The sequence below is a fragment of the Chelonia mydas genome, chromosome 2, assembly GCF_015237465.2.
Source record: "Chelonia mydas isolate rCheMyd1 chromosome 2, rCheMyd1.pri.v2, whole genome shotgun sequence".
Classification (NCBI taxonomy): Eukaryota; Metazoa; Chordata; order Testudines; family Cheloniidae; genus Chelonia; species Chelonia mydas.
The window spans coordinates 136,143,279-136,168,650 of NC_057850.1; the positions used below are offsets into that span (position 1 = coordinate 136,143,279).

Sequence of the window (25,372 nt, forward strand, 5' to 3'; positions counted from 1 at the left end):
GCGGTGCATTGGGTTCTTCCGTCCTAAGTGCAGGACCCTGCACTTATCCTTATTGAACCTCATCAGATTTCTTTTGGCCCAATCCTCCAAGTCACTTTTGAACATTTACGCTCCTATTCTTTAGATACTTGCCTGAAGCAATAGCACAAAGACAATCTTCTACCAAAAAGAGAACATATAAATATGTACTAAATACAAATTACTCTTGTCTACTGAAATGGCAATATCTGATTTTTTTCATGTCATACTAATATAATGAAACAGACTGGCTGTCTTGTATGCAATGGAATAACTTGAAATAGAAATAATATTAAATGAATGGCAGTGGCATCAGGTTATAGCAAATGAATCATAATTACAGCCCTGTGTTTTTTTGTTTGCTTGTTTTGTTTTTTGCAAATGTGAAATAACAACATGAAATAAAATGAAAGCCAATGTATAAAACAAATTTAAAAACTCAACCTGCAGCAGCAACTGGCACACAGGTTGCAGCACCACTCACTCAAATTTGACCTGCCTGTACCGCCATTGTTTATGATGGAGGAGCAGCTGGGCCAAGCCTGAATGGCCCTGCGACCCGGTGCATTAGCTGACAATGCTCAGGATGGGGGACTGGACCCACATACGTAGGACAGGAGCCACTGCTGCAGGTTGAGTACTAGGTGGGTTTGCTCTGCCAGCCTCCGCCCCAGCCCTGCCACCCACCTATCCACACACCCTTTGGGTAGAATGGATAAAACAAAATAACATGAAATTCCTCAAAAATAAAATAAAAAATATAAAAACTAATATAGTCACTTCCAATGATTTATATTCAGTCAGGCAGACCCTTTTACTTGTGGAATTCATTGGAGGGTCGGTGTCTATGTTAGTCAATTTATCCTTTGATGAAAAGATCCCTCTAAGCACAGGGGCAGGAAAACTTTTCTTTTCTTAAGAAAATTTAAAAATAAAGAAAAGCCAGAACATACTATTTAAAGGATGCTTTATTTTTAATTTGTCAATTTAAAATTGCATCAGATTTTGTTTGGGTAAGCATGAATGCATCCAGTTGTACGACTGGAATCTGGACTGTAACTAAGAAATGGCCAGTAGCGTGCAATGAAATTAGAATTTACAGAATAACAAATCTAAATAGTATATTCTTTAACTAGAAAAAAGTGGAGCTGCATCGTTTTTTTCCAAACTGAGAATAGATTAATATCCTTTGTAATGGTGCAAATTCATCAAATTATGTCATTATGATGAGAGACATTTGTCATTAAATCTGCTACTTGACATGTGAAAGTTCCAGTGTTTATGAAGAGAAACCTGCACATAACTGGAAAATGCAAACATTTTCGCAATTTCTCACAAGAGTTCGACTTTTTTGACCTCTCATTTTTGATTATTTTATGCTTGGCACAGAAAAATGGTTCTGTGTTGTACAAATCAAAGACAGGTAAATGAAATGTGTTTGTTTTCAGTGTTCATTTAAAAATATTAGGTGGACCAAACCAATATTTTCCTTTTCTTTTCTTTTTTTCCTTATACTTAATATTTGTAAAAGTTTCTTGGGAACTTAGCACTCATGAAACTGCCAGATTGGAAGCCGCAGAAACCATAGTCCACTATTTATCTACATATTTCATTGTACGCGTGCTTCCTCTGCCCACCAATTTGGAGGAGAGGTAACGCGAGCTTCACACGAAATTCGTTCCCTGACCTGAGACTGCCATCTAGCTATTTAATAACAGTTATGATGATGGTCATTATCTGACAGGTTTCACAGTAACAGCCGTGTTAGTCTGTATTCGCAAAAAGAAAAGGAGTACTTGTGGCACCTTAGAGACTAACCAATTTATTTGAGCATGAGCATTATGTGAACACCTGTCCAGTGGAAAATGGACCAAGACCACTACCTCATTTCAAATTAGGCTGCAGCTGATACTAATTATTTTGGATAACTCAGGTTTTGGTACCTTGAAATACTTTAGGGCTAGTTTTCAGAAGTGACAAGCACTCACAGTTCCCACTGGCATCACTTGGAGTTGTGGGTATTTGGCACCCATGAAAATCAGGCTCAAGGTGTTTCAGGTTGGGCTACCAAAAACTGAGTACTCCAAATTGGTGGCTATTTTTGAAAATACTAACTCTGGCCACATGCCATCTTGTGTCCTAATAATGACAGGCATTAGGCGCCTATTCAACATGTGCCTATCCCTGAGTCTGCATTACATTGCCAATTCCTCGAGGCATGAATGCCCTCTGTACTAGATCAATATTAAGTGCTTGTTTGTTGCTGGCTAGGATGTAAATCTACAGTGCTACAGTGTGACGCGTACTAACTGTGTGAATCCTGCTGCCATGCACTGAAAAAAATTCCGTAGTGCAGAACTTTTAGTGCACCACAGCAGGGTCCGCACGGACAGTTAGTGCATGGCACATTAGTATGCTGTAGATTTACACTCTAAGTTGCCATCACTAACTTTTCAGACAGATGTGCCCTAATTCATAGATATTAGATGTCTACATGTGGTTGGAAATGAAAACAGAAATCTATGACTTTGAATGTATTAATTGTAAATTTCAAACATCAGGCAGGGTTTAATAAACATATTTAAAATTATTTAAATGAATATAAGTTAGACAGTTATCAGCCTTGTGTTTTGTCACTGTCAAATAAAGCTAATACCTAACCCAAGTATTTTTCCCATAAAAAGGGTAATGCCTTCAAAAGGAAGGTCCTGAATTTAATTTCCTTATATGTTTGCTCCCTGGACATAGATATAAAGATTTGCATCCAAGGCATTCAGAAACTTACCTAGCACTTTTTTGCACAGGGAAAAAGATTCAGGATCTAAAATCTATGTTCTCAATAAAAAGTATATATTCATAACCTCACATGAACAAATACATAGATCTATTAAAAAGGTTTTGGGGTTTTTTTTATGGGCAGGTGCAACTGATAATATCCTATTCCCCATTATAGATGTAGGAAATAGACATTCAGGCTAGTAATATCCTACCGTTGTGTATAAAGGTACAAGAAAACTTTTAGTTGTGACTATTGTAGTTTAATCTTTATACTTATGTAATTAGGAACAACTTACCAAGGTTTGTGGTGGATTCTCCATCACTGAACATTTTAAAATCAAGACTGGATGCTTTTCTAAAAGATATACTGATGTTTTATGGCCTGCATTATGCAGCAGGTCAAACACATTGATCACTGTGGTCCCTTCTGGCCTTGATATCTATGAATTACCATAATGATGCATATCACTGAGTGACTGTATGCTTTTCTGACAGTTCTTGACATGTAAAGGAGGAATAGAAAGATCCTGCATAGTAGTGAAGTGGGATTGGTCCTGCTTTGAGCAGGGGGTTGGATTAGATGACCTCCTGAGGTCCCTTCCAACCCTGATATTCTATGATTCTATGAAGTGCATATATTATTCTTCAATTTACCGTAAGAACCACGTTTTCTTCCACAGCAGAAAATATACCTATGGTATCTAGTGTATATCCTCATGAATTTCCATCATTCCTGTATAATCTGAAAGATGATCACCATTTCCAGCTTGATTGATTTTAAGCGTGAACACTAAACAGAGCTAAATCCCCACTGCCGATCAACACCAAAAAACTCCCATTGATTTCAGCTGGAGTTATGCAGGCAAAAGAAAGATAACTGCAGGTCCTGAAAATTCCAGCTGAATTGCGCATGACCGTTCTGTTCCTGGTTCAAAACTTAATTTTTCCTAAATGTTTTTAATGTTATTAAAATTAAAAGATACTCCACTCTTAGGCTGTCATGCCACAAACACTTATCTATGTGCTTAGCTTTACTCACATACACAGTTCTATTGATGTCACTGAAATTCCACGTCTGAGTAAAGTATGTCCATAAGTGCAAGATCAGGACGATAATCCATAAATAAAATAAAATATATCTTTTCAAAGACACGTCTTCATTTCTAAAAGCAACCTTTGCCTCTTATAAGCAGTTATACAGGAGGTTTTTTAAACGTTACAGGCAAAGCATTGTCTTTTGAAAGAGTTTGTTTTTGTTTTAATTCAATTATTTAAAATGATAGAGAGGACACAATATATAATTCAAACTTGTATATGTCAATAACTGATCAGAATTAGATTTTTTTAAAATTTCAATGCTGTCCAAATTATCCATATTTAAAATATTTATAGGAAATTTACACATTTTATATTTGACACTTGAAGGTTATTGTTTAGCATTCTTTGATCACCTTCATCATACAGAGTAGGTTTAAATCTGAGTGGTAGTGCTGTACTACCGATTTTTTCTAAAAATGTAGGAGTTTTGTGTAATTTACCGAAGATTTGTTTATTTTCTAATTTATACTTTTTTTTTTTTACAGTTCAACAGAAGAGCAGTTTCATTGGCAAACGCAAGGTAAAGTATATCTTGGCCAGATTCTATATCTATGTATATTTCCCCAGTAATATCTATGTTATCCAAAAGAGGACAAAGAATTAGAAGAATCATGGATTTTATGTGCTAGCCTTCATTAAAATTGTATATTAATTATCCCCATATAGAAGTGACAGTAATTGGTGTTGACACAAATGGTTGTAGAACAAGAGACTGTCGTGTACAAAGTTTCTGATTGTGATCAGTGTGAAAAAAATCTCAGTAGTTAAACTTGAATTTTTCAATATACCTATCGATAGCAAACACCTTACTTTTAAAGGTTGGCGTTTGAAAGTATGGATGTTGGTGCATTTTTCTGGGCCTGCCCATTCCAGCCTCCTTTGAAAATTAGACCTTAAATGTTACCATTCCCTTGACTAGCTGTGAATTTTTAATTGGTTCTATGTCATTGTTTTTCTCTTTTGTATTTTCTTTATATTCTTTAACAATTTTTATAATTTTTATTACAGACGGTCAGAAGGATATAGAGGATGAGCTCACAACTGGTCTCGAGCTGGTGGACTCCTGTATTAGATCACTGCAGGAGTCAGGAATACTTGATCCACAGGACTATTCAACTACTGAAAGTAAGTTTCCAGGAACTTGCCTTTCTTTGTCTGGAGCCCCAGAATCCAGAACTATTATTTGGAGTACTTTGTGCTTTTAAAATGAAAGTACGTTTTGTCATAATGGTTTTCTCATTTCATCTGTCAACATTGGCAGCAGGCAATATAGATTGAATTATCTGTAAATATGCTTATTACTCACTTCCTTATGTGGATTACAATCGCTCCCAAGCACTTCAGAAGCTATGGACAAAAAGCAGATAGTTCGATAACTGTTACTTTAAGGAATATATCCCTTCATATTGTATGGCTGTGACATCCAAGAAGGTCATATTTAAATATTTCAGTGTCAGTACTAGAAGACTTTTAACCAACAGGATTACAGTATGTAAAGACGCCAAAATAAATTGTATTCTGATTGGCAAATCATTATGTCTGATGTCACAGTTTCATCACACAGCTATGAACTACTCAATAAGGCTAAAATTTTCAAAAGATTACATGACTCCAAGCAACCCAAGAGATGGCCCTCAATATGAGTAATGAGCAGATAATGGGCATCCTGACCGATTTCAAAGGTGATGGCTGGACTTATCAAAAGCACCAGAGCACCTCGAGGCTTCTAACAAAGGAGATGGGCTGGGTGCTGAATGGCCAAACTATATTTTCAGACCTGTGCTTTGGGGTAGCTGGGTCCTTTGCCATAACCAGCTGCTTGCAAATTAGTTATGGTTCAGGCCTGCCTTCAACACTTTGGAAACATTGAGGGTAGTCTCCCCAGTTGGGGAGAGAGACAGTTTGGCTGAGGAGCCAGAAGTGGGAAATACGGACTAATTGGGCAAGGAGACTGGGACTGGCAGTTTGAGGGGGAACACTGAGACTGGCAGTGTGAGATTAGATCTTGCTGGGCAATGAGACTTTGACTGGGATGAGTAGCCTGACTGGGATCAGCTAGGTTAGGAGAACCTGACTGGGATGAGGAACACAGAGGTCGGGGAGGTAACCTTAATTTATTCCCCTTGTGCATATACATTATTATACAGTCTTTCATTACATAACATACTGTTTTTCCATGGGTCCCAGTGCACAGGCTGGACTTGCTCTGGGGACGAATTAGGGTTGGAGAATACAGGAGGGTGCAGTCTGTAGGATCCCAGGTTCAGTTATTGCAGAAGTTGGAAAGTGTGTAGTGAATGAGGCAAGGGACAGAAGGAAGAGAAATGAAGATCTCATGTTTAAGACAACTGAATGCTGCCTGGAAAATTGGATTCTATCCCTGCCTCTGTGTCAGAGTTTCTGTGTGATGCTGAGCAAAATCACTAAAAACCAGACTTTTCACATTTTGTCAGTAATTGTGTGTTCCTCATTTTCTGGATGTCTGACTTGAGAGCCTGGAGTCTGATTTGCAGGTGCTGTACACTCACAGCTGTGACTGAAGTCAATGGCAATTGTGCATATTAAGTGCTATATAATGGTAACTAATCTGAAAAAATCGGATCCTAGGTGTCTCAAATTGGGCACTCAAAATTAATGGATACTTTTTACCTTAATCTCTCTATGCCTCAGTTCCCCATTTGTAAAATTAGGATAATAACAATCCTTTATCTCACAGGGCTGTTGTGAAAATAAATTAATTCATGTTTGTGTAGCACTCAGATATTGTAGTGATGAGTGCCATAGAAAAGCCCATGAAGAAATTAATAATTCTGTATTCAGAGCTGGGCTAGTGTGCAGTAAATAAGGCCAAGGTCAGTGTATTGAACAATGAAGATAAAAGAAAATATTAAATATTAAACCATCCATCCTGTGCACTGAATGAGGCAGGGGTGTTGTAAAAAAATAGTATGTGATCATGTAATTAAAAGCTGTATCATAATGCATACACACATGGAGGCCAATTAAGGTTGCACAGGCACTTTTTAGTACTTGACTTTACAACCTTTATAATGAAAAATATGTATGTCTAGAATACAGTAAAGACCCTGATTGAGGATATGTCTGAGGTGCCTTGGCAGTCCCTGATTTTTTGTCAGGCCAGATTTTTGAATTTGCTATATCAGAGGCTGCCCAGGGATGTACCTACTACTGACTTCACTATGTGCTCCTCTGACCTGAATGTATCCAGTAGAACAATCCAGTCTATCAGTGGCTCTTCCTCAGGGAAGGATTAGTATGTCTGTGTTTTGAACAGCCTTTATAATACAGCTTTACACATTCCCTGCTTCCCTCTGAAGCTGTTGTGAGAAGCAGCTATATAGCAGGCAGCCATTGTAATAGACTCCCTAAATCCCAAGATCACTTCACAAGTGATACCTGTGTACTAACAAGTGTAAGCCGTGGAAAAAATGGCTAAGGGGATATGGATATCAGCCATATGAAAGGGGAATCATGTGGGGGAGTAGCTGTATTGGTCATTGATTGTGGTGTTCTGGTATTTACCTTTTGCTGATGGTGAGTCTGGATAACTATTTGACTGAGGTGTTGGAGTGCAGTGCTCATTTATTTTTTAAAAGTTCCCAGGGTGTTCTAAGGAGGGGACCCACTGGATATAATGTAAGATATAAAGACTGGCAGATTCAGAACAGTGGTGTTACTCTTGGGAGTTCCTCTGCTGTGGTGTGCCTGGAACAAGGGCACGCAGATCTGAGGGCCTCTCCTGTCCCAACGCCCATCTCCCCATGCTCTCCCACCTCAGTAAACCAATAGTTAACTGAGTCCAGCAAAAACATCTTCTCTGTTTCAGTGCTAGTCCTTGGATCAGTTTGTCATTATGTAGTAAAGCAGTTGAAAATGTAATAATTGGCAGTCCACACTAATTGTCTCTTTCACAGTCCAGCTTGACACTTTGTTGGTGGACACTGTCTCAGGCTCTCACACTGGTGTCCTGTGCATTGACTTTGTTGGCTCTATTCCACACTCCTCTAAAGATTATGGATGTATCTTGTTATTTGTGGATTCTCTAACTGAACAGAAATCTTTCTCACACAAGTCTGCACAGTTGATGTAGCTGCTGACAGACTGGTTTGCAAATTGGTAATGCAGAATGGGAAAGGTCAGTGCCAGGTTTCTGAGTAAAGAAGCCAGTCTACCAAATTGATCTATCTGGGTACTAAAATGACCCCCATCTCAGTAGAGTCTGAATGCCTACCGAGTATTTATGGATTTAATTCTACAACATTCCTGTGAGGTAGGCACGTAATGATACACTTACTTTTTACAGCTGGATAACTCAGACACAGAGAGGTTAATTGGGTTGCCTGGAGTTACTCAGAAAGGCTGTGGAGTAGCAGAGACTTGAACCCATATCTCCTGAGCTCAAGTCCAGTTCCTTAGCCACAAGATCACCCTTCCTATCTTTCACATTGCTACAAATCCATCACCACTATCTCACATCAACCCAGATCAGATATGACCTTCCAACACTTCAGGCTTGATCTGTAGACTAAGGTGTATCAGATCCTCCTATGGAGCTGAGGAAGGGCATAAGAACATAAGAATTGCCATACTGAGTCAGACCAATGGTCCATCTAGCTCCATATCCTGTCTTCCAGCAGTGGTCAATGCCGGGTGCTTCAGAGGGAATGAACACAATAGGCAATCATCAAGTGATCCATCTCCTGTCATCCACTCCCAGCTCTGATAAATAGAGGCTAGGGACATTCGGAGCATAGGGTTGCATCCCTGGCCATACTAGCTAATAGTCTTTGATGGACCTATCCTCCATGAACTTGGCATCCCCTGGCAATGAGTTCCGTAGATGGACTGAGCATTGTCTGACCCCTAGTTCTTGTGTTATGTGAAGAAGCAAATAACATTTCCTTATTCACTTTCTCCACACCATTCAAAATTGTATAGACCTCTATCGTATCCTCTCTTAGTTGTCTCTTTTCCAAACTGTAAAGTCCCAGTTTTCTTAATGTCTCCTGATATGGAAGCTATTCCACACTCCTAATCATTTTTGTAACCCTTCTCTGTACCTTTTACAATTATAATATATCTTTTTTTAGATGGGGTGACCAGATCTGCAGGCAGTATTCAAGTTGTGGATTTACCACGGATTTATATAGGGGCATTATGATATTTTCTGTGTTACTATCTGTCCCTTTCTTAATGGTTCCTAGCATTTTGTTAGCTTTTTTGACTACTGCTACACATAGAGCAGATGTTTTCAGGGAGTTATCCACAATGACTCCAAGATCTCTTTCTTGAGTGGTAAAAGCTAATATAGATCCCATCATTTTGTAGGTATAGTTGAGATTGTTTCCCAATGTACATTAGTTTTCATTTATCAACACTGAATTTCATCTGCCATTTTGTTGCCCAGTCAGTCACTTTTGTGAAATCCCTTTGTACCTCTTCGTAGTCTGCTTTGGACTTAACTATCTTGAGTAATTTTGTATCATCTGCAAATCATCCGCTTACCTCTTTTTCCAGATCATTTATGAGTATGTTGAATGGCATTGGTCCCAGTACAGACCCCTGGGGGACACCATTATTTACCTCTCTCCATTCTGAAAACTGAGCATTCATTCCTACCCTTTGTTTCCTGTCTTCTACTAGCTACTGATCTATGACATGACTGCTTACTTTGCTTAAGAGCCTTTGGTGAGGGACCTTGTCAAAGGCTTTCTGAAAGTCTAAGTACATATATCCACTGGATCATCCTTCTCCACATTTGTTGACCCCCTCAGAGAATTTTAATAGATGGGTGAGGCATGATTTCCCTTTACAAAAGCCATGTTGACTCTTCCTCAACAAATAGTATTCATCTATGTGTCTGATAATTCTCTTCTTGACTATAGTTTCAACCTCTTTGCCTGGGTACTGAAGTTAGGTTTAATGGCTTGTAATTGCCGAAATCATCTCTGGAGCCTTTTTAAAAATTGGAGTCACATTAGCTATCCTCCAGTCATCTGGTACAGAGGCTGATTTGAATAATAGGTTACATACCACAGTAAGTAGTTAGTAGTAATATTTCTGCAGCCAATCGGTAGGCAGCCAATTAGAGCTGATGCATGTGCTCAGGGAGAACTTAGTCCCTCAGCACATGTAGTAGGGAAAGCTCCCTTCTGCTCGCCTTTTGAAAACACTGCATTGGTGTGTGACTGCAGCACTCGGTCCTGTGTGTTCAGAGCTAGCTAGGCAGCAGCTGTTCCCTACCAACTCTGCAGCAGCTGCTGCCCCCTCATTAGCTCCTCCTGCTCCCCTCTCCCAATGCTAAGGCATGAAGAATTCCAGTTGCTGCCTGTCCCCTCAACCTGGTGGGATGAAGATGCTCCTGCCCTTCCCAGTACCCCAGCAGCTACTCTTTGATTGGAATGAGAGGGGAGCAAGGAATAGGGCCCAAGAGAGCAGCAGGATGGGCCACCTGGCAAAATCACCTATGGTAACGTTAACATTCCTCTTCCCCTTCTACAAGAGCTCAAGTAGCTTCAACAGCTTTCCTGGGTCAAGCTCCTGCTATAGACATCTGCAAGGCTAGCTTTTAGTCCACACATTCACCACCCATTATGTTGTCTCCCAGCCTCCAGATGTGAAGCTGAGTTTGGAAGAGTTGTGTTACATGAGAGCAGGTACATGCTGAAACCTTCCTCCATGTGGGGCTGTGTGAGAGTGATCTAAAATGGAATGGACATGTGCAAGCATTCAAAGAAGAAAAAGCAATTACGTCCATTTCACGACCCACCTTCCTTCCCCTCTACACTGGAATCTTTACATGTATTAGCTTCTAGTGTGAGAAGGAAAGGAGTGGGGCAGGGATACTCTACCCCTTTATGTTCTCCCCAAATGTTAGAAGTGCGTTAAGGACACAGGTGTCACCTGGGTGGGTACCACTGTAGGAAAAATTCTCTGACTCTGGTGCAGTGGTATGCAGACACCTAAAGTGGAATGGACAGGTGCAATATAACTTGAAGAATGATAGTTATAGAACAGGTATGTAATTGGTTTTGTGTATGTATGCACCACATGTGAAATTATATTTATATGATATAAAATTATGTGCAGTTATTGTTTTCTAACACATATCGATATGGTTTTCACTTGGCCCACCTTTCCAGCCCTCAAATTGAAGGGATATACCAAGATCTAAACTCCACAGTGTCTTCATTCTGTCAATATTCAATATTAATATCTTATTATAAAGATGATCTCTGCCCTGTATTGGGGAATCATTGAGAATAAAATCCCTACTAATGCAGACATACCAGTTTTGAAAAGCATTCTCTGTTCAACCTTTATTATTTTCTTCCTGTCTCAGAAATTTAATCTGTAGATACTCAAAATGGTCTATAACAAAAAGACTTTATTTACATTGCAGATGAACTAAAGTGTAAACTCTGGTGTGTCAGATGTCTGAAAGGCTAGATGAGATCAAATTTGGTGTCATTGGAGCCAACAGTCTATTTATTGGTTGTAATTATTTCCGTGTAATCCCCTGCTGTGAGTACCAGGATAATCCAGTTGAGTCATCCTTGGCACACACATAGGAGTTTGCTCATGGTATACACGCACCCTGCTCTAATGAAAACCATATGTTCTTGTTTGAGTATGTGTCACTGTGGGTGCCACGGTAGGTGCACATGTGCAGAAGCTCAGTCTTTTGAATATCAGTGTCTGCTACGTGGGTGTACATCCACCCATTCTCTCATCATATTTCTGTCTGAGGGTTTAAAGGACAAGGAAACCGCAACCCTCCTTCAGATCTCTCCCACCAACCATGGCAGCGAGTCTGAACCTGGCAAGTGCCCAACCCACTTGTTCATAGCTCCAGCTAAATCTCTCAGAACTCTTCTGATCTGCTGATATTCGACAATCGTTAACATTTCGACCTATATGAACTGCATACTGACAGACCATGAACAGGGCTTTTCACCACGGTGAATTCAAAACCTGCAGGTTTCAAGGCCTGCCAATCCTGTGATGGTTTAATTTCTCTGAAAGATAGGCATAGCAGGTGCCTTCTGTCTAGGAGAGCCCCACATACCCTGTAGCGGTTTGGTGTGCCTGTCTTTCACCACAAGAACACGTAAGTCATTATGCCCTTGACATGGCAGCTAGGTCTGATGCAGAATTCAGGAGACTGGTACATCTGTCTCTGTTTTGACTGTCACAGCTCAATGTCTCCTCCCCACCATACAGAGAGGCACAGCTTCCCATTCACTCACACAGGCACACGCTCAACGAAGAAAGAACAGTTACTTAGCCTTAAGTAACTGTGGTTCTTCAAAATACTGTAGTCAATGTGGATCCCGTACCCAGCCCTCAATCCCCACTTTTGGAGTCCTCAGCTAAAGTGTTCTTTGAATCGCAAGGGGACTGTGGGAGGGTCAGGATGACTCTGCCCTTTATGCACTTCTATGGGAGCACAAGGATGCTACTTTGCAAAAGACTCTAATCTCATGCGTGCACATGAGGCACATGTGCACCTACAGTGGGATTACACCATCTCAATAAACCAGTTGCTGTTCGGGTAAATAATTGTTTTCAATCATCTAGGAATATGGAGGATTAATTAGGGATGCGCAAATCAGTTCAGTTCCGGAAACAACCCAAACCTTAGTTAAATTTTGAAATACTTTGTTTAAATACTTTGGGATGATTTAGTTTGGGCTTGGTCCTGCTTTGAGCAGGGAGTTGGACTAGATGACCTCCTGAGGTCTCTTCCAACCCTAATCTTCTGTGATTCTATGATAATTTCCCCCCTGCCCCACTTTCACATCCCCCCTTTCTACTGGTTAAAGAAAAACATAATGAGAGAGACTATTCTTATGGGACTCCAGGTCCAGAAATTTCATGAGAGTTTTTCATTGTGAATTCTAAAGGAAAGTAGTTCAGAGAACCTCGGGAATCTTATTCAAACCAAACCTTTAGAGGCTCATCCTTCATTAATCTTAATCTGCAGAATTTGACAGCCTGTAATTAAATCTCTGGATTTCATATCACCATTCTCTTTAAACACTGAAGAAAGCAAAATTATTAGAGTTTAACCATTTGTTTTTTAATCCAAAACATAGCAGTTTAGAGAAATGTAAATTAATTTCTCAGATATTATCTGGTACTATATATTAAATCCAGAAAAAGTGACATAATCATTTTGAACAAATAGATACTACAACTATTCCATAATATTAGTAATGTGACCTTCATGTATTTGTGTAACTTGTGGACATTTTGCTTATTACTGGTGCTCTACAGAACTTTAAAAAAAAAAGAAATTGTTCTTCCCTCAGTGTTTACATTTTAAACAGAACTAACGTGAAATAATGATAGCAGGCCCAGTAATAAGGAAGTGTTAGAATAAATAAAAATAAAGAAGAGGAGGACTAGGTGGCATAGGAGTGGAGTGGTAGGATGTAAGCAAGGGCCGCATTGTGTAATGTCTTGAAAGAGTGGAAGAAGAATTTAATGTCTTAATACCTGGATGGGCCGAAGGTAATTAACCAGGGACGGTTAGCCTAATAGACAAACATATATCCTGAAATTACTCATACAGGTATTTGAGAAGAGATTGATTATAGTAACCTGGGGAGTGACTTTCAAAAGTGTGTTCCTACATGTTAACTCAGCTGGGTTGCTGCCAGTTTTGGGAAAGCTACATGCATGTGCTTCAGAGTAGCAGCCATGTTAGTCTGTATCCGCAAAAAGAAAAGGAGGACTTGTGGCACCTTAGAGACTAACACATTTATCTGAGCATAAGCTTTCATGAGCTACAGCTCTCTTCATCGGATGCATTCAGTGGAAAATACAGTGGGGAGATTTATATACACACAGAACCTCCTCACTGTATTGAACCTCCTCACCGAGAACATGAAACAATGGGTGTTACCACACACACTGTCACGAGAGTGATCAGGTAAGGTGAGCTATTACCAGCAGGAGAGCGGGGGGGGAGAGGGGAAGCCTTTTGTAGTGATAATCAAGGTGGGCCATTTCCAGCAGTTAACAAGAACGTCTGAGGAACAGCGGGGGGAGGGTGGGAATAAACATGGGGAAATAGTTTTACTTTGTGTAATGACTCATCCACTCCCAGTCTTTATTCAAGCCTAAGTTAATTGTATCCAGTTTGCAAATTAAATCCAATTTGGCAGTCTCTTGTTGGAGTCTGTTTTTGAAGTTTTTTGGTTGAAGAATTGCCACTTTTAGGTCTGGAATCGAGTGACCAGAGAGATTGAAGTGTTCTCCAACTGGTTTTTGAATGTTGTAATTCTTGACGTCTGATTTCTGTCCATTTATTCTTTTACGTAGAGACTGTCCAGTTTGACCAATGTACATGGCAGAGGGGCATTGCTGGCACATGATGGCATATATCACATTGGTAGATGTGGAGGTGAACGAGCCTCTGATAGTGTGGCTGATGTTATTAGGCCCTGTGATGGTGTCCCCGAATAGATATGTGGACACAGTTGGCAACGGGCTTTGTTGCAAGGATAGGTTTCTGGCTCAGTGGTTCTGTTGTGTGTTGTGTGGTTGCCAGTGAGTATTTGCTTCAGGTTGGGGGCTGTCTGTAAGCAAGGACTGGCCTGTTTCCCAAGATCTGTGAGAGTGTGGTGTCATCCTTCAGGATAGGTTGTAGATCCTTGATGATGCGTTGGAGAGGTTTTAGTTGGGGGCTGAAGGTGATGGCTAGTGGTGTTCTGTTGTTTTCTTTGTTAGGCCTGTTCTGTAGTAGGTAACTTCTGGGTACTCTTCTGGTTCTATCAGTCTGTTTCCTCACTTCAGCAGGTGGGTACTGTAGTTGTAAGAACTCTTGATAGAGATCTTGTAGGTGTTTGTCTCTGTCTGAGAGGTTGGAGCAAATGCGGTTGTATCGTAGAGCTTGGCTGTAGATGATGGATCGTGTGGTGTGGTCTGGATGAAAGCTGGAGGCATGTAGGTAGGAATAGCGGTCAGTAGGTTTCCGATATAGGGTGGTGTTTATGTGACCATCTCTTATTAGCACCGTAGTTTCCAGGAAGTGGATCTCTTGTGTGGACTGGTCCAGGCTGAGGTTGATGGTGGGATGGAAATTGTTGAAATCATGGTGGAATTTCTCAAGGGCTTTTTTTTCCATGGGTCCAGATGATGAAGATGTCATCAATGTAGCGCAAGTAGAGTAGGGACATTAGAGGACGAGAGCTGAGGAAGCGTTGTTCTAAGTCAGCCATAAAAATGTTGGCATATTGTGGGGCCATGCGGGTACCCATGGCAGTGCCGCTGATTTGAAGGTATACATTGTCCCCAAATGTGAAATAGTTATGTGTGAGGACAAAGTCACAAAGTTCAGTCACCAGGTTTGCCGTGACATTATCGGGGATACTATTCCTGACGGCTTGTAGTCCGTCTTTGTGTGGAATGTTGGTGTAGAGGGCTTCTACATCTATAGTGGCTAGGATGGTGTTTTCAGGAAGATCACCGTTGGATTGTAGTTTCCTTAGGAAGTCAGAGGTGTCTCGAAGATAGCTGGGAGTGCTGGTAGCGTAGGGCCTGAGGAGGGAGTCTACATAGCCAGACAATCCTGCTGTCAGGGTGCCAATGCCTGAGATGATGGGGCGTCCAGGATTTCCAGCTTCATGGATCTTGGGTAGCAGATAGAATACCCCTGGTCGGAGTTCCAGGGGTGTGTCTGTGCGGATTTATTCTTGTGCTTTTTCAGGGAGTTTCTTGAGCAAATGCTGTAGTTTCTTTTGGTAACCCTCAGTAGGATCAGAGGGTAATGGCTTGTAGAAAGTGGCGTTGGAGAGCTGCCTCTTGTTCATATTGCGACCTATTCATGATGACGACAGCACCTCCTTTGTCAGCCTTTTTGATTATGATGTCAGAGTTGTTTCTGAGGCTGTGAATGACATTGTGTTCTGCACGGCTGAGGTTGTGGGGCAAGTGATGCTGCTTTTCCACAATTTCAGCCCGTGCACATCGGCAGAAGCACTCTATGTAGAAGTCCAGTCTGTTGTCTCGACCTTCAGGAGGAGTCCACCCAAAATCCTTCTTTTTGTAGTCTTGGTAGGAAGGTCTCTGTGGGTTAGTATGTTGTTCAGAGGTGTGTTGGAAATATTCCTTGAGTCGGAGACGTCGAAAATAGGATTCTAGGTCACCACAGAACTGTATCATGTTCGTGGGGGTGGAGGGGCAGAAGGAGAGGCCCCGAGATAGGACAGATTTTCTGCTGGGCTAAGAGTATAGTTGGATAGATTAAGAATATTGCTGGGTGGGTTAAGGGAACCACTGTTGTGGCCCCTTGTGGCATGGAGTAGTTTAGATAGTTTAGTGTCCTTTTTCTTTTGTAGAGAAGTAAAGTGTGTGTTGTAAATGGCTTGTCTAGTTTTTGTAAAGTCCAGCCACGAGGAAGTTTGTGTGGAAGGTTGGTTTTTTTATGAGAGTATCCAGTTTTGAGAGCTCATTCTTAATCTTTCCCTGTTTGCTGTAGAGGATGTTGATCAGGTGGTTCCGCAGTTTCTTTGAGAGCGTGTGGCACAAGCTGTCAGCATAGTCTGTGTGGTATGTAGATTGTAATGCATTTTTTACCTTCAGTCCTTTTGGTATGATGTCTATCTGTTTGCATTTGGAAAGGAAGATGATGTCTGTCTGTATCTGTACGAGTTTTTTCATGAAGTTGATCGATTTCCACTCCATATGGCTAAATTCAGTGCCTTGCATAATTACATTGATGACATCTTCATCATCTGGACCCATGGAAAAGAAGCCCTTGAGGAATTCCACCATGATTTCAACAATTTCCATCCCACCATCAACTTCAGCCTGGACCAGTCCACACAAGAGATCCACTTCCTGGACACTACGGTGCTAATAAGCGATGGTCACATAAACACCACCCTATACCGGAAACCCACTGACCGCTGTGCCTACCTACATGCCTCCAGCTTTCATCCAGACCACACCACACGATCCATAATACAGTGGTCACATTAAAAAAGTCAGCATTTATAATTCAGTTATTGTTCTCTGTGTATGCCCTTTTCACTATCTCTTTTTTTTCTATAAGTACAATATTATCATGTCAGTATTAAGGCATCACAGTGATTTCAGTAATCATGTGCAAGGCATATTATAGTCTTCTTTTTTTTGGTGAGTTTACATGGCACTATTCACACAAAATATATTGTCTTGTATTATTAGCCATTCTACTAATAGTTTCTTCCAGTAATCTCCGGTAGGAACCATTGCATAGATCCACAAATTTAGATTTTTTTTTCTATAAAGAGAATAAAAATAGCTTCCTATAATCTTTTTAACAGACCAACTCCCAGTGCAGGTTTTTAGAGCTGTTTGAATTCTGCCTCTAGCAGTTATTTATTTATTTACCTATTTCACATTTTCAAAATATTTTTATCATCCAGCATTCCCATAATGTGTATGAAAGAGGGCCTAGCTGTTTTGCATTTTATATAAATGTCTGCAGCAACAGAATGTATCTTGTTATATAGAGATGGAGAAACATACATTCTGTGAACAAAATATTACTGAACTTGCACTGGTTAGTACTGGAGCCAGTATTTATCATCTACATTCTCTCATTCAGTTCTTTCTATGCTATTTCATATTTATAGTCTATGCTCCATAACTTAATAGCTGTGTGTGGTTTGTGTTTTTTAAAAACATAGTCATGGAATTATATGTCCAATTTAGACATAATCTTGACCAGTGAAACTTCAAGCACTTGTATGGAATTTTCTAATGTAGATAGCTTTGTTAGTTGCTTTCTTTTCTGGAAATATTTTATTATTATTATTAAAGAAAGAAATCTGTATAAACTTATATGGTGCATACGTTTCATATTTTTTTAATGTTTCACCTATATGTATTTATTTAAGGGGTTGTTCAGCCTGGGTATGGAAGCACTATTATTTCTTATTTTTTATTTTACCAACATGTGGGTTTTTTCATTTGTTTGGTCAAATACCTAACCTATGCCCAATTAGTAAGTGCATTTTAAGTAAGAGGTGAAGTTTCATCGATGCCAGAATGTTGAATATAGATCTAGTACACAATTATATAATGAGATCAGGTTTGCCAATTACTGTTCTGTCTGTCAAAAAGAAAAGGAGTACTTGTGGCACCTTAGAGACTAACCAATTTATTTGAGCATGAGCTTTCATGAGCTACAGCTCACTTCATCGGATGCATACTGTGGAAATCGCAGAAGACATTATATACACAGACACCATGAAACAATACCTCCTCCCACCCCACTCTCCTGCTGGTAATAGCTTATCTAAAGTGATCATCAAGTTGGGCCATTTCCAGCACAAATCCAGGTTTTCTCACCCTCCGCCCTCCCACAAACAAACTCACTCTCTTGCTGGTAATAGCCCATCCAAAGTGACCACTGTCTTCACAATGCGTATGATAATCAAGGTGGGCCATTTCCTGCAGAAATCCAGGTTCTCTCACCCCCTCACCCCCCTCCAAAAACCACACACACAAACTCACTCTCCTGCTGGAAATAGCCTACCCAAAGTGATCACTCTCCTTACAACCTGCATGAAAATCAAAGTGGGCCATTTCCAGCACAAATCCAGGTTTTCTCACTCCCCCACCCCCATACTCACACAAACTCACTCTCCTGGTGGTAATAGCTCATCCGAAGTGACCACTCCCCCTACAATGTGCATGATAATCAAGGTGGGCCATTTCCAGCACAAATCCAGGTTTTCTCACCCCCCCCCCCAGACGTTCTGGTTAAACTTGGATTTATGCTGGAAGTGGCCCACCTTGATTGTCATGCACAGTGTGGGGAGAGTGGTCAGTTTGGATGAGCTATTGCCAGCAGGAGAGTGAGTTTGTGTGTGTGTGTGGGGGGGGGGGGTGGTGAGAAAACCTGGATTTGTGCTGGAAATGGCCCACTTTGATTTTCATGCAGGTTGTAAGGAGAGTGGTCACTTTGGGTAGGCTATTTCCAGCAGGAGAGTGAGTTTGTGTGTGTGGTTTTTGGAGGGGGGTGAGGGGGTGAGAGAACCTGGATTTCTGCAGGAAATGGCCCACCTTGATTATCATACGCATTGTGAAGACAGTGGTCACTTTGGATGGGCTATTACCAGCAAGAGAGTGAGTTTGTTTGTGGGAGGGCGGAGGGTGAGAAAACCTGGATTTGTGCTGGAAATGGCCCAACTTGATGATCACTTTAGATAAGCTATTACCAGCAGGAGAGTGGGGTGGGAGGAGGTATTGTTTCATGGTGTCTGTGTATATAATGTCTTCTGCGATTTCCACAGTATGCATCCGATGAAGTGAGCTGTAGCTCACGAAAGCTCATGCTCAAATAAATTGGTTAGTCTCTAAGGTGCCACAAGTCCTCCTTTTCTTTTTGCGAATACAGACTAACACGGCTGTTACTCTGAAACCTGTTCTGTCTGTATTAATTATGGATTTTCTCCATTAGATATCCATTCTAGTACCAATCTAATTTCTGCCACCTTATAGTATCTTTTGAAATCTGGTAGGACCAGGTCTCCTATCTCAACTGGACATTTTAGCTATTCTGTTTTGATTCTTGATTTCTGGTTCGGCCATAGGAAACTTTGAATAACTTTTAGGTAGTTAGTTAGTTAGTTATTGATTTATTTAAATTGGGATAAGGGGGTGTAAAGGGAATAATGGAAAAAGGATACAGAACCTTGGTTAGGACATTCATTTTAAGTACTTAATTTCTACCTTCCATAGTCCATGGTAATAGTGTCCACCTGTCTATATCATTGTAGATAAAATTTTCATTAATGGCTTAATAGCTACTCAAGATAGTTAAGTCAAGATAGACTGCAAAGAGCTACAAAAGGATCTCACAAAACTGGGTGATTGGGCAACAAAATGGCAGATGAAATTTAATGTTGATAAATGCAAAGTAATGCACATTGGAAAACATAATCCTAACTATACATATACAGTGATGGGGTCTAAATTATCTGTTACCACTCAAGAAAGAGATCTTGGAGTCATTGTGGATAGTTTTCTGAAATCATCCACTCAATATGCAGTGGCAGAATGTTGGAAATCATCAAGAAAGGGATAGATAATAAGACAGAAAATATCACATTGCCTCTGTATAAATCCATGGTACGCCCACACCTTGAATACTGCGTGCAGATGTGGTCGCCCCATCTCAAAAAAGATATATTGGAATTGGAAAAGGTTCAGAAAAGGGCAACAAAAATGATCAGGGTATAGAACAGCTTCCGTATGAGGAGAGATTAATAAGCCTGGGACTTTTCATCTTGGAAAAGAGGTGACTCGGGGGATATGATAGAGGTCTATAAAATCATGAGTGGTTCAGAGGAAGTAAATAAGGAAGTGTTATTTACTCCTTCTCATAATACAAGAACAAGGGGCCACCAAATTAAATTAATAGGTAGCTGGTTTAAAACAAACACAAGAAAGTATTTTTCAAGCAACGCACTGTCAGCCTCTGGAACTCCTTGCCAGAGGGTGTTGTGAAGGCCAATACTATAACAGGGTTCAAAAGAGAGATAGATAGAGTCATGGAAGATAGGTCCATCAATGGCTATTAGCCAGGATGGGAAGGAATGGTATCCCCAGCCTCTGTTTGCCAGAAGCTGGGATTGGGTGACAGGGCATGGATCACTTTATGATAACCTGTCTGTTCATTCCCTTTGGGGCACCTGCCATTGGTCATTGTCAGAGGACAGGATACTGGGCTTGATGGACCTTTGGTCTGATCCAGTGTGGCCATTCTTATGTTCTTATGCTAATATTTAATTCAAACACATCCCCACTTTAGGTGATATATTAATGCCTAAATATCTAATTTTATTATTCATTACTTTCAGCGAGCATTTTCTAGCCATTAAGTATCTTTGACAGTCAAGGTGTAGTATCTCTGAATTAAAGTAGTTTAGTTTGTTACCTGATACCAAAAACTTTAATTATTTCTTGTGTTACTGACCAACTTTTAATTCTATCTTGTATGAAAAACATAAGGTCATCAGTTTATAATGAAACTTTGTTTTCTATTCCCAATACACTTGTTCCCTGAATTTCTTCACTGTCCCTGATCTTTTGTGCTAATGGTTCAATAATTAAATGAAATAACACGGTTGATAAGGGACGTCCTTGTCTTGTTCCTCTGCATAACGGCTCAGTTTTTGCAACATTTCTCCAGATACATGCCATAGGGTTTTTATAGATTATTTGAACCACTTCTAAAAGAGTTCCCCAAAACCAAATTTCTCCAGTATTTCTGAATATAAATGTGTGGTGTTCTCAGTCAAAATCCTTTATGGAAGCCATATTTGTAGTCTAGGCCTCTTTATTAGTGCACCTTGAGTGCTGTAGCACATGTAGAAATTTCCTTGTATTATTTAATGTGTTTGTTTCTTTTATAAAACCAGTTTGGTTTTAGGGCATCCGTTTAGGTATTACTGTCTCTAAACTGGATACCAGTATTTTAGTCAGAACCTTACTGTCTATATTTATTAAAAAAGATGGGCTTGTAAGATGCTGGCTGCGATAAATCCTGATGTGTTTTAGATATCAAAACTATATCTAAATGATAGAATGTGCCCAGTAAGCACTCTTTGTGTGAGAAGGCTGGAGTTCACTTGCTAACAAAGGAGCTACCTGTTCCTTAAACATTTTATAGAATTCAGAGTTGTATGCATCTAGTCCAGGACTCTTCCCTGATTTTAATGATATAATTGCTATCTGTATTTCTTCCTGTATTATTGAACCTCTTTGTAACTTTTTTCATTTTAAAAATACCTCTGGGCATTTTAATAGTCTGCAGTATATTAACTCCCAGATCTTCCTTGTTTACTTATCTGCTAGTGTATAACTCCTGGGAATATTCCTCTAATATTTTGTTAATCCCTTTATGTGTTTTTAGGAGTATCCCATTTCCGGTCTTGAGGTATGCCTTGTCTGGATTTTCTGTTAGATATCCGTGTGGCTAGTAATCTGCCTGACTTGGTCCCCCATACATAGAACCTTTCTTCGGCACTGTCTGGGTTTTTTCTTTTTGTGATGGGTTTGGGCCCTTTGGGGAGTCAACTGATGTCCTGAGAAGTGACTGAGTCAGCCTCTTCTGCCAGCCTGGGTCCCCTTTACCTGGCCTTGGTGGGTTAAGTTCACAAGCCTCTTCCAGCCAAGCACACAGGCAGGGCCACGCCCAGCTGCACAGAGAGATAGAGATCTGCTCTGGAAAGATTCAGCCGAAGGGGTTTGCCCCAACACTCCCTTTAAAGGAACAAACCCAAAGATTTTAGGAAATGTTCCCCCTCCCTCAGTATGGAGGGATATATGCACAACTTCTCCCCCGCCCGCCCCCAGTTAGTAATTATATAAACTGGGTTATATTATAAACAAGAAATATGTTAATTAACTACAAAAGGTGAATTTTAAGTGAATATATGAGATAACAGATAGAACAAAGCAGATTACTAACCAAATAAAGCAAAATACACAAGCTAAACTCAATATACTTAAGAAACAGGTTACAAAATATAACTTCTCACCCTAAATGTTACTTTAGGCAGGTTGCAAAGTTTCTGTGGTTCAGAGTTCCAGTTATATTCCTTTTCAGATTGGATCCCTGTCTCAGTCTGGACTCCCCCCTTGTCTTCCCTTCAGGTGGCTTTTGCAGTCTTTCTTCTTGGGCAGACAGCCATGGAGAGGAGGAGTCTTGTTTGCTTTCCTCCCCTCCTTAAATAGCATTTACATAAGGTAGAAATCCTTTGTTCCCCAAACTTGACCCCCCCTTCCCTTCCAGTGGATAGTTACAAGAAGTCCCAGGTAATGTTTAGTATCAGGTGACCGGACCCCCTGACTCTGTAGTATCACAGCATTCATGAGTCAGTGTCAGTATGGTGTGTCCGTAGGAAGGCCAAGCCTTTTCACAGTCCATTGTCCTCGTTAATAGGCCATCAACCCTGTCTGGCATTTCCATTGTTGTACCTGAACTATTAGAAGTGGGCGTCACCCAAAGAAGCATAGCTGAAGTACAGATACTTAGTCAATATTGTTTTGAATGCATTTTTTGCATTGTCTGGCTATGCTGGAAGAAGGACTGGAGACACTGGACGTGGTTTAATTAGGCTGCCACTTTATTCTTAAACATCTGGGAGTACCTGGCAGATAAAAGTGTATAGTACAGGTAATTCTATAATCATTGCAATATAGACCAGGGAGGGTTTCTGTTATAAATATAAAGGGAAGGGTTACCACCTTTTTGTATACAGTGCTATAAAATCCCTCCTGGCCACAGGCAAAACCCTTTCATCTGTAAAGGGTTAAGAAGCTAAGATAACCTTGCACCTGACCAAAATGACCAATGAGGAGACAAGATACTTTCAAAGCTGGAGCTGGGGGGAACAAAGGGTCTGTCTGTCTGTGTAATGCTTTTGCCGGGAACAGATCAGGAACGCAGCTCAGAACTCCTGTAAAAAGTTAGTAAGTAATCTAGCTAAAAATGCGTTAAATTTCCTTTTGTTTAATGGCTGGTAAAATAGGCTGTGCTAAAAGGAATGTATATTCCTGTTTTTGTGTCTTTTTGTAACTTAAGATTTTGCCTAAAGGGATTCTCTATGTTTTGAATCTGATTACCCTGTAAGGTATTTACCATCCTAATTTTACAGAGGTGATTCTTTTACTTTTTCTTTAATTAATTTTTTTCTTTTAAGATCCTGATTGTTTTTCATTGTTCTTAAGATCCAAGCGTTTGGGTCTGTGTTCACCTGTACAGATTGGTGAGGATTTTTATCAAGCCTTCTCCAGGAAAGGGGGTGTAGGGCTTTGGGGGAAATTTTGTGGGGGAAGACGTCTCCAAGTGGGCTCTTTCCCTGTTCTTTGTTTAACACGCTTGGTGGTGGCAGCATAGGGTTTAAGAACAAGGCAAAGTGTGTACCTTGGGGAAGTTTTAACCTAAGCTTGGAAAAATAAGCTTAGGACGTCTTTCATGCAGGTCCCCACATCTGTACCCTAAAGTTCAGAATGGGGAAGGAACCTTGACAGCTTGAACCTTGACAGCTTGGTACAACCTCACCAGCACCCCTTCGGAAGGTGGTGGCTGTAAGAGGTATGAGTCATAGGAATCCCTCCCCTCGTCTGCTGTTTCCACTCCTTTCAAGAATACCTCCTTTAATTCCTTTACCAATGCATTGCATCTGATTTTTGTAGCCCCTTCACTATGGAGTACCTGCACTGGACATCTGCCCCACATTTACATAATGAGTTGTGACATCATAGCCTAACTCCCATTTCATGTTTGCCCCAACTGAGCCCCCCTCTAAACCTGCTGTGGGGAAGGTAAAAAAAACACCACTTCATCTTTACCAATCTGGCAGTGAGGGAAAAATTCCTTCCGAGCCCCATGAGAAAACAGTGACTAGTGCAACGCCCACAACAGATCCCGACAAAACCTGGTATTTCACCACTTCCATGGGTGGGACTGTGGGTGCTGCTGGTACAGATAAAAGAGGGCTTTTCCTGCACCAGCATGGACCTATATAGTCCCCCCAACTTTTCTGGTCACTACGGGGAGAGGGGAATGGGTCAGCATCTCCACACTGGCCTGGTCTGTCACTGTAGCAAAAACAATGAGGAGTCCGTTGGCACCTTAAAGACTAACAGATTTATTTGGGCACAAGCTTTTGTGGGTAAAAAACCCAATTCTTCAGATGCCGTTTTTTACCCATGAACGCTTAAGCCCCAATAAATCTGTTAGTCTTTAAGGTGCCATGGACTCCTTGTTGTTTTTGTGGCTACAGATAAACACAGCTACCCCTCTGATACTTGTAGCAGAAAGTCACTCCCTAGCTCTCTAACCCTTAAAGAGGCACGCACCTTTTCCAAGAAATCAGACAACGACTCCCATCGCTTAATGTGTGGTGAGGTCATTCTTACTCTCTTGGAGTCTGTCTGTGTTATTAGTTAAGTTATATTGCTTCTGAAAACTGTAAATTTGTCCCTTTAAATCTGCCTATTTTTGCCTACATCTGCCCCCCACCCATAGCTATTGTATGAGATAATATGTCTCCTTATTACCACTTTAAAGGTCTCACACCTAGTACCTAAGGTTATATCCTGGAAGGCATCATCCATAATGTAATGATCAATATAGTTTTCTTTCCCCCCCAAAAAAACCATTCTTCTTAGTCCTGAATTGGACTTTATTTTTATGAAGACTGGTGCATGTTAGAAGATATATATTATTTCCATTCTGACATTAAGGAGTTAATTGATACTAGAATAGATTTATTTTTGTTATGTGTTTTGGCAATTTCAGACACAAAAGTAAAGTATCCCCACCCTTAGAATGTAGGAGCCCATCATGTCCTGATCTTTATATGCTGATTTCTGTATCTGAGCATTTTAGATGGAGCTTCTTGCCTAGCTGGTGGTATATCCATAAGCCCCTTTGTTTTCAGTT

At 40.5% G+C, this 25,372-nt stretch overlaps 1 protein-coding gene across 9 annotated transcripts in view; it reads left to right on the forward strand.

Moving 5' to 3' along the window:
* The window catches only part of CTNND2 (catenin delta 2), a 1,164,839-nt gene that overhangs the window by 644,695 nt on the left and 494,772 nt on the right, over positions 1-25,372 (forward strand). For all 9 annotated transcript variants that reach the window (XM_037893329.2, XM_037893327.2, XM_037893326.2 and 6 more), the window contains 2 exons: positions 4,380-4,414; positions 4,903-5,019. In XM_037893329.2, coding sequence (XP_037749257.1) covers positions 4,380-4,414; positions 4,903-5,019 — 152 coding nt within the window. The remainder of the gene's footprint in view (positions 1-4,379; positions 4,415-4,902; positions 5,020-25,372) is intronic.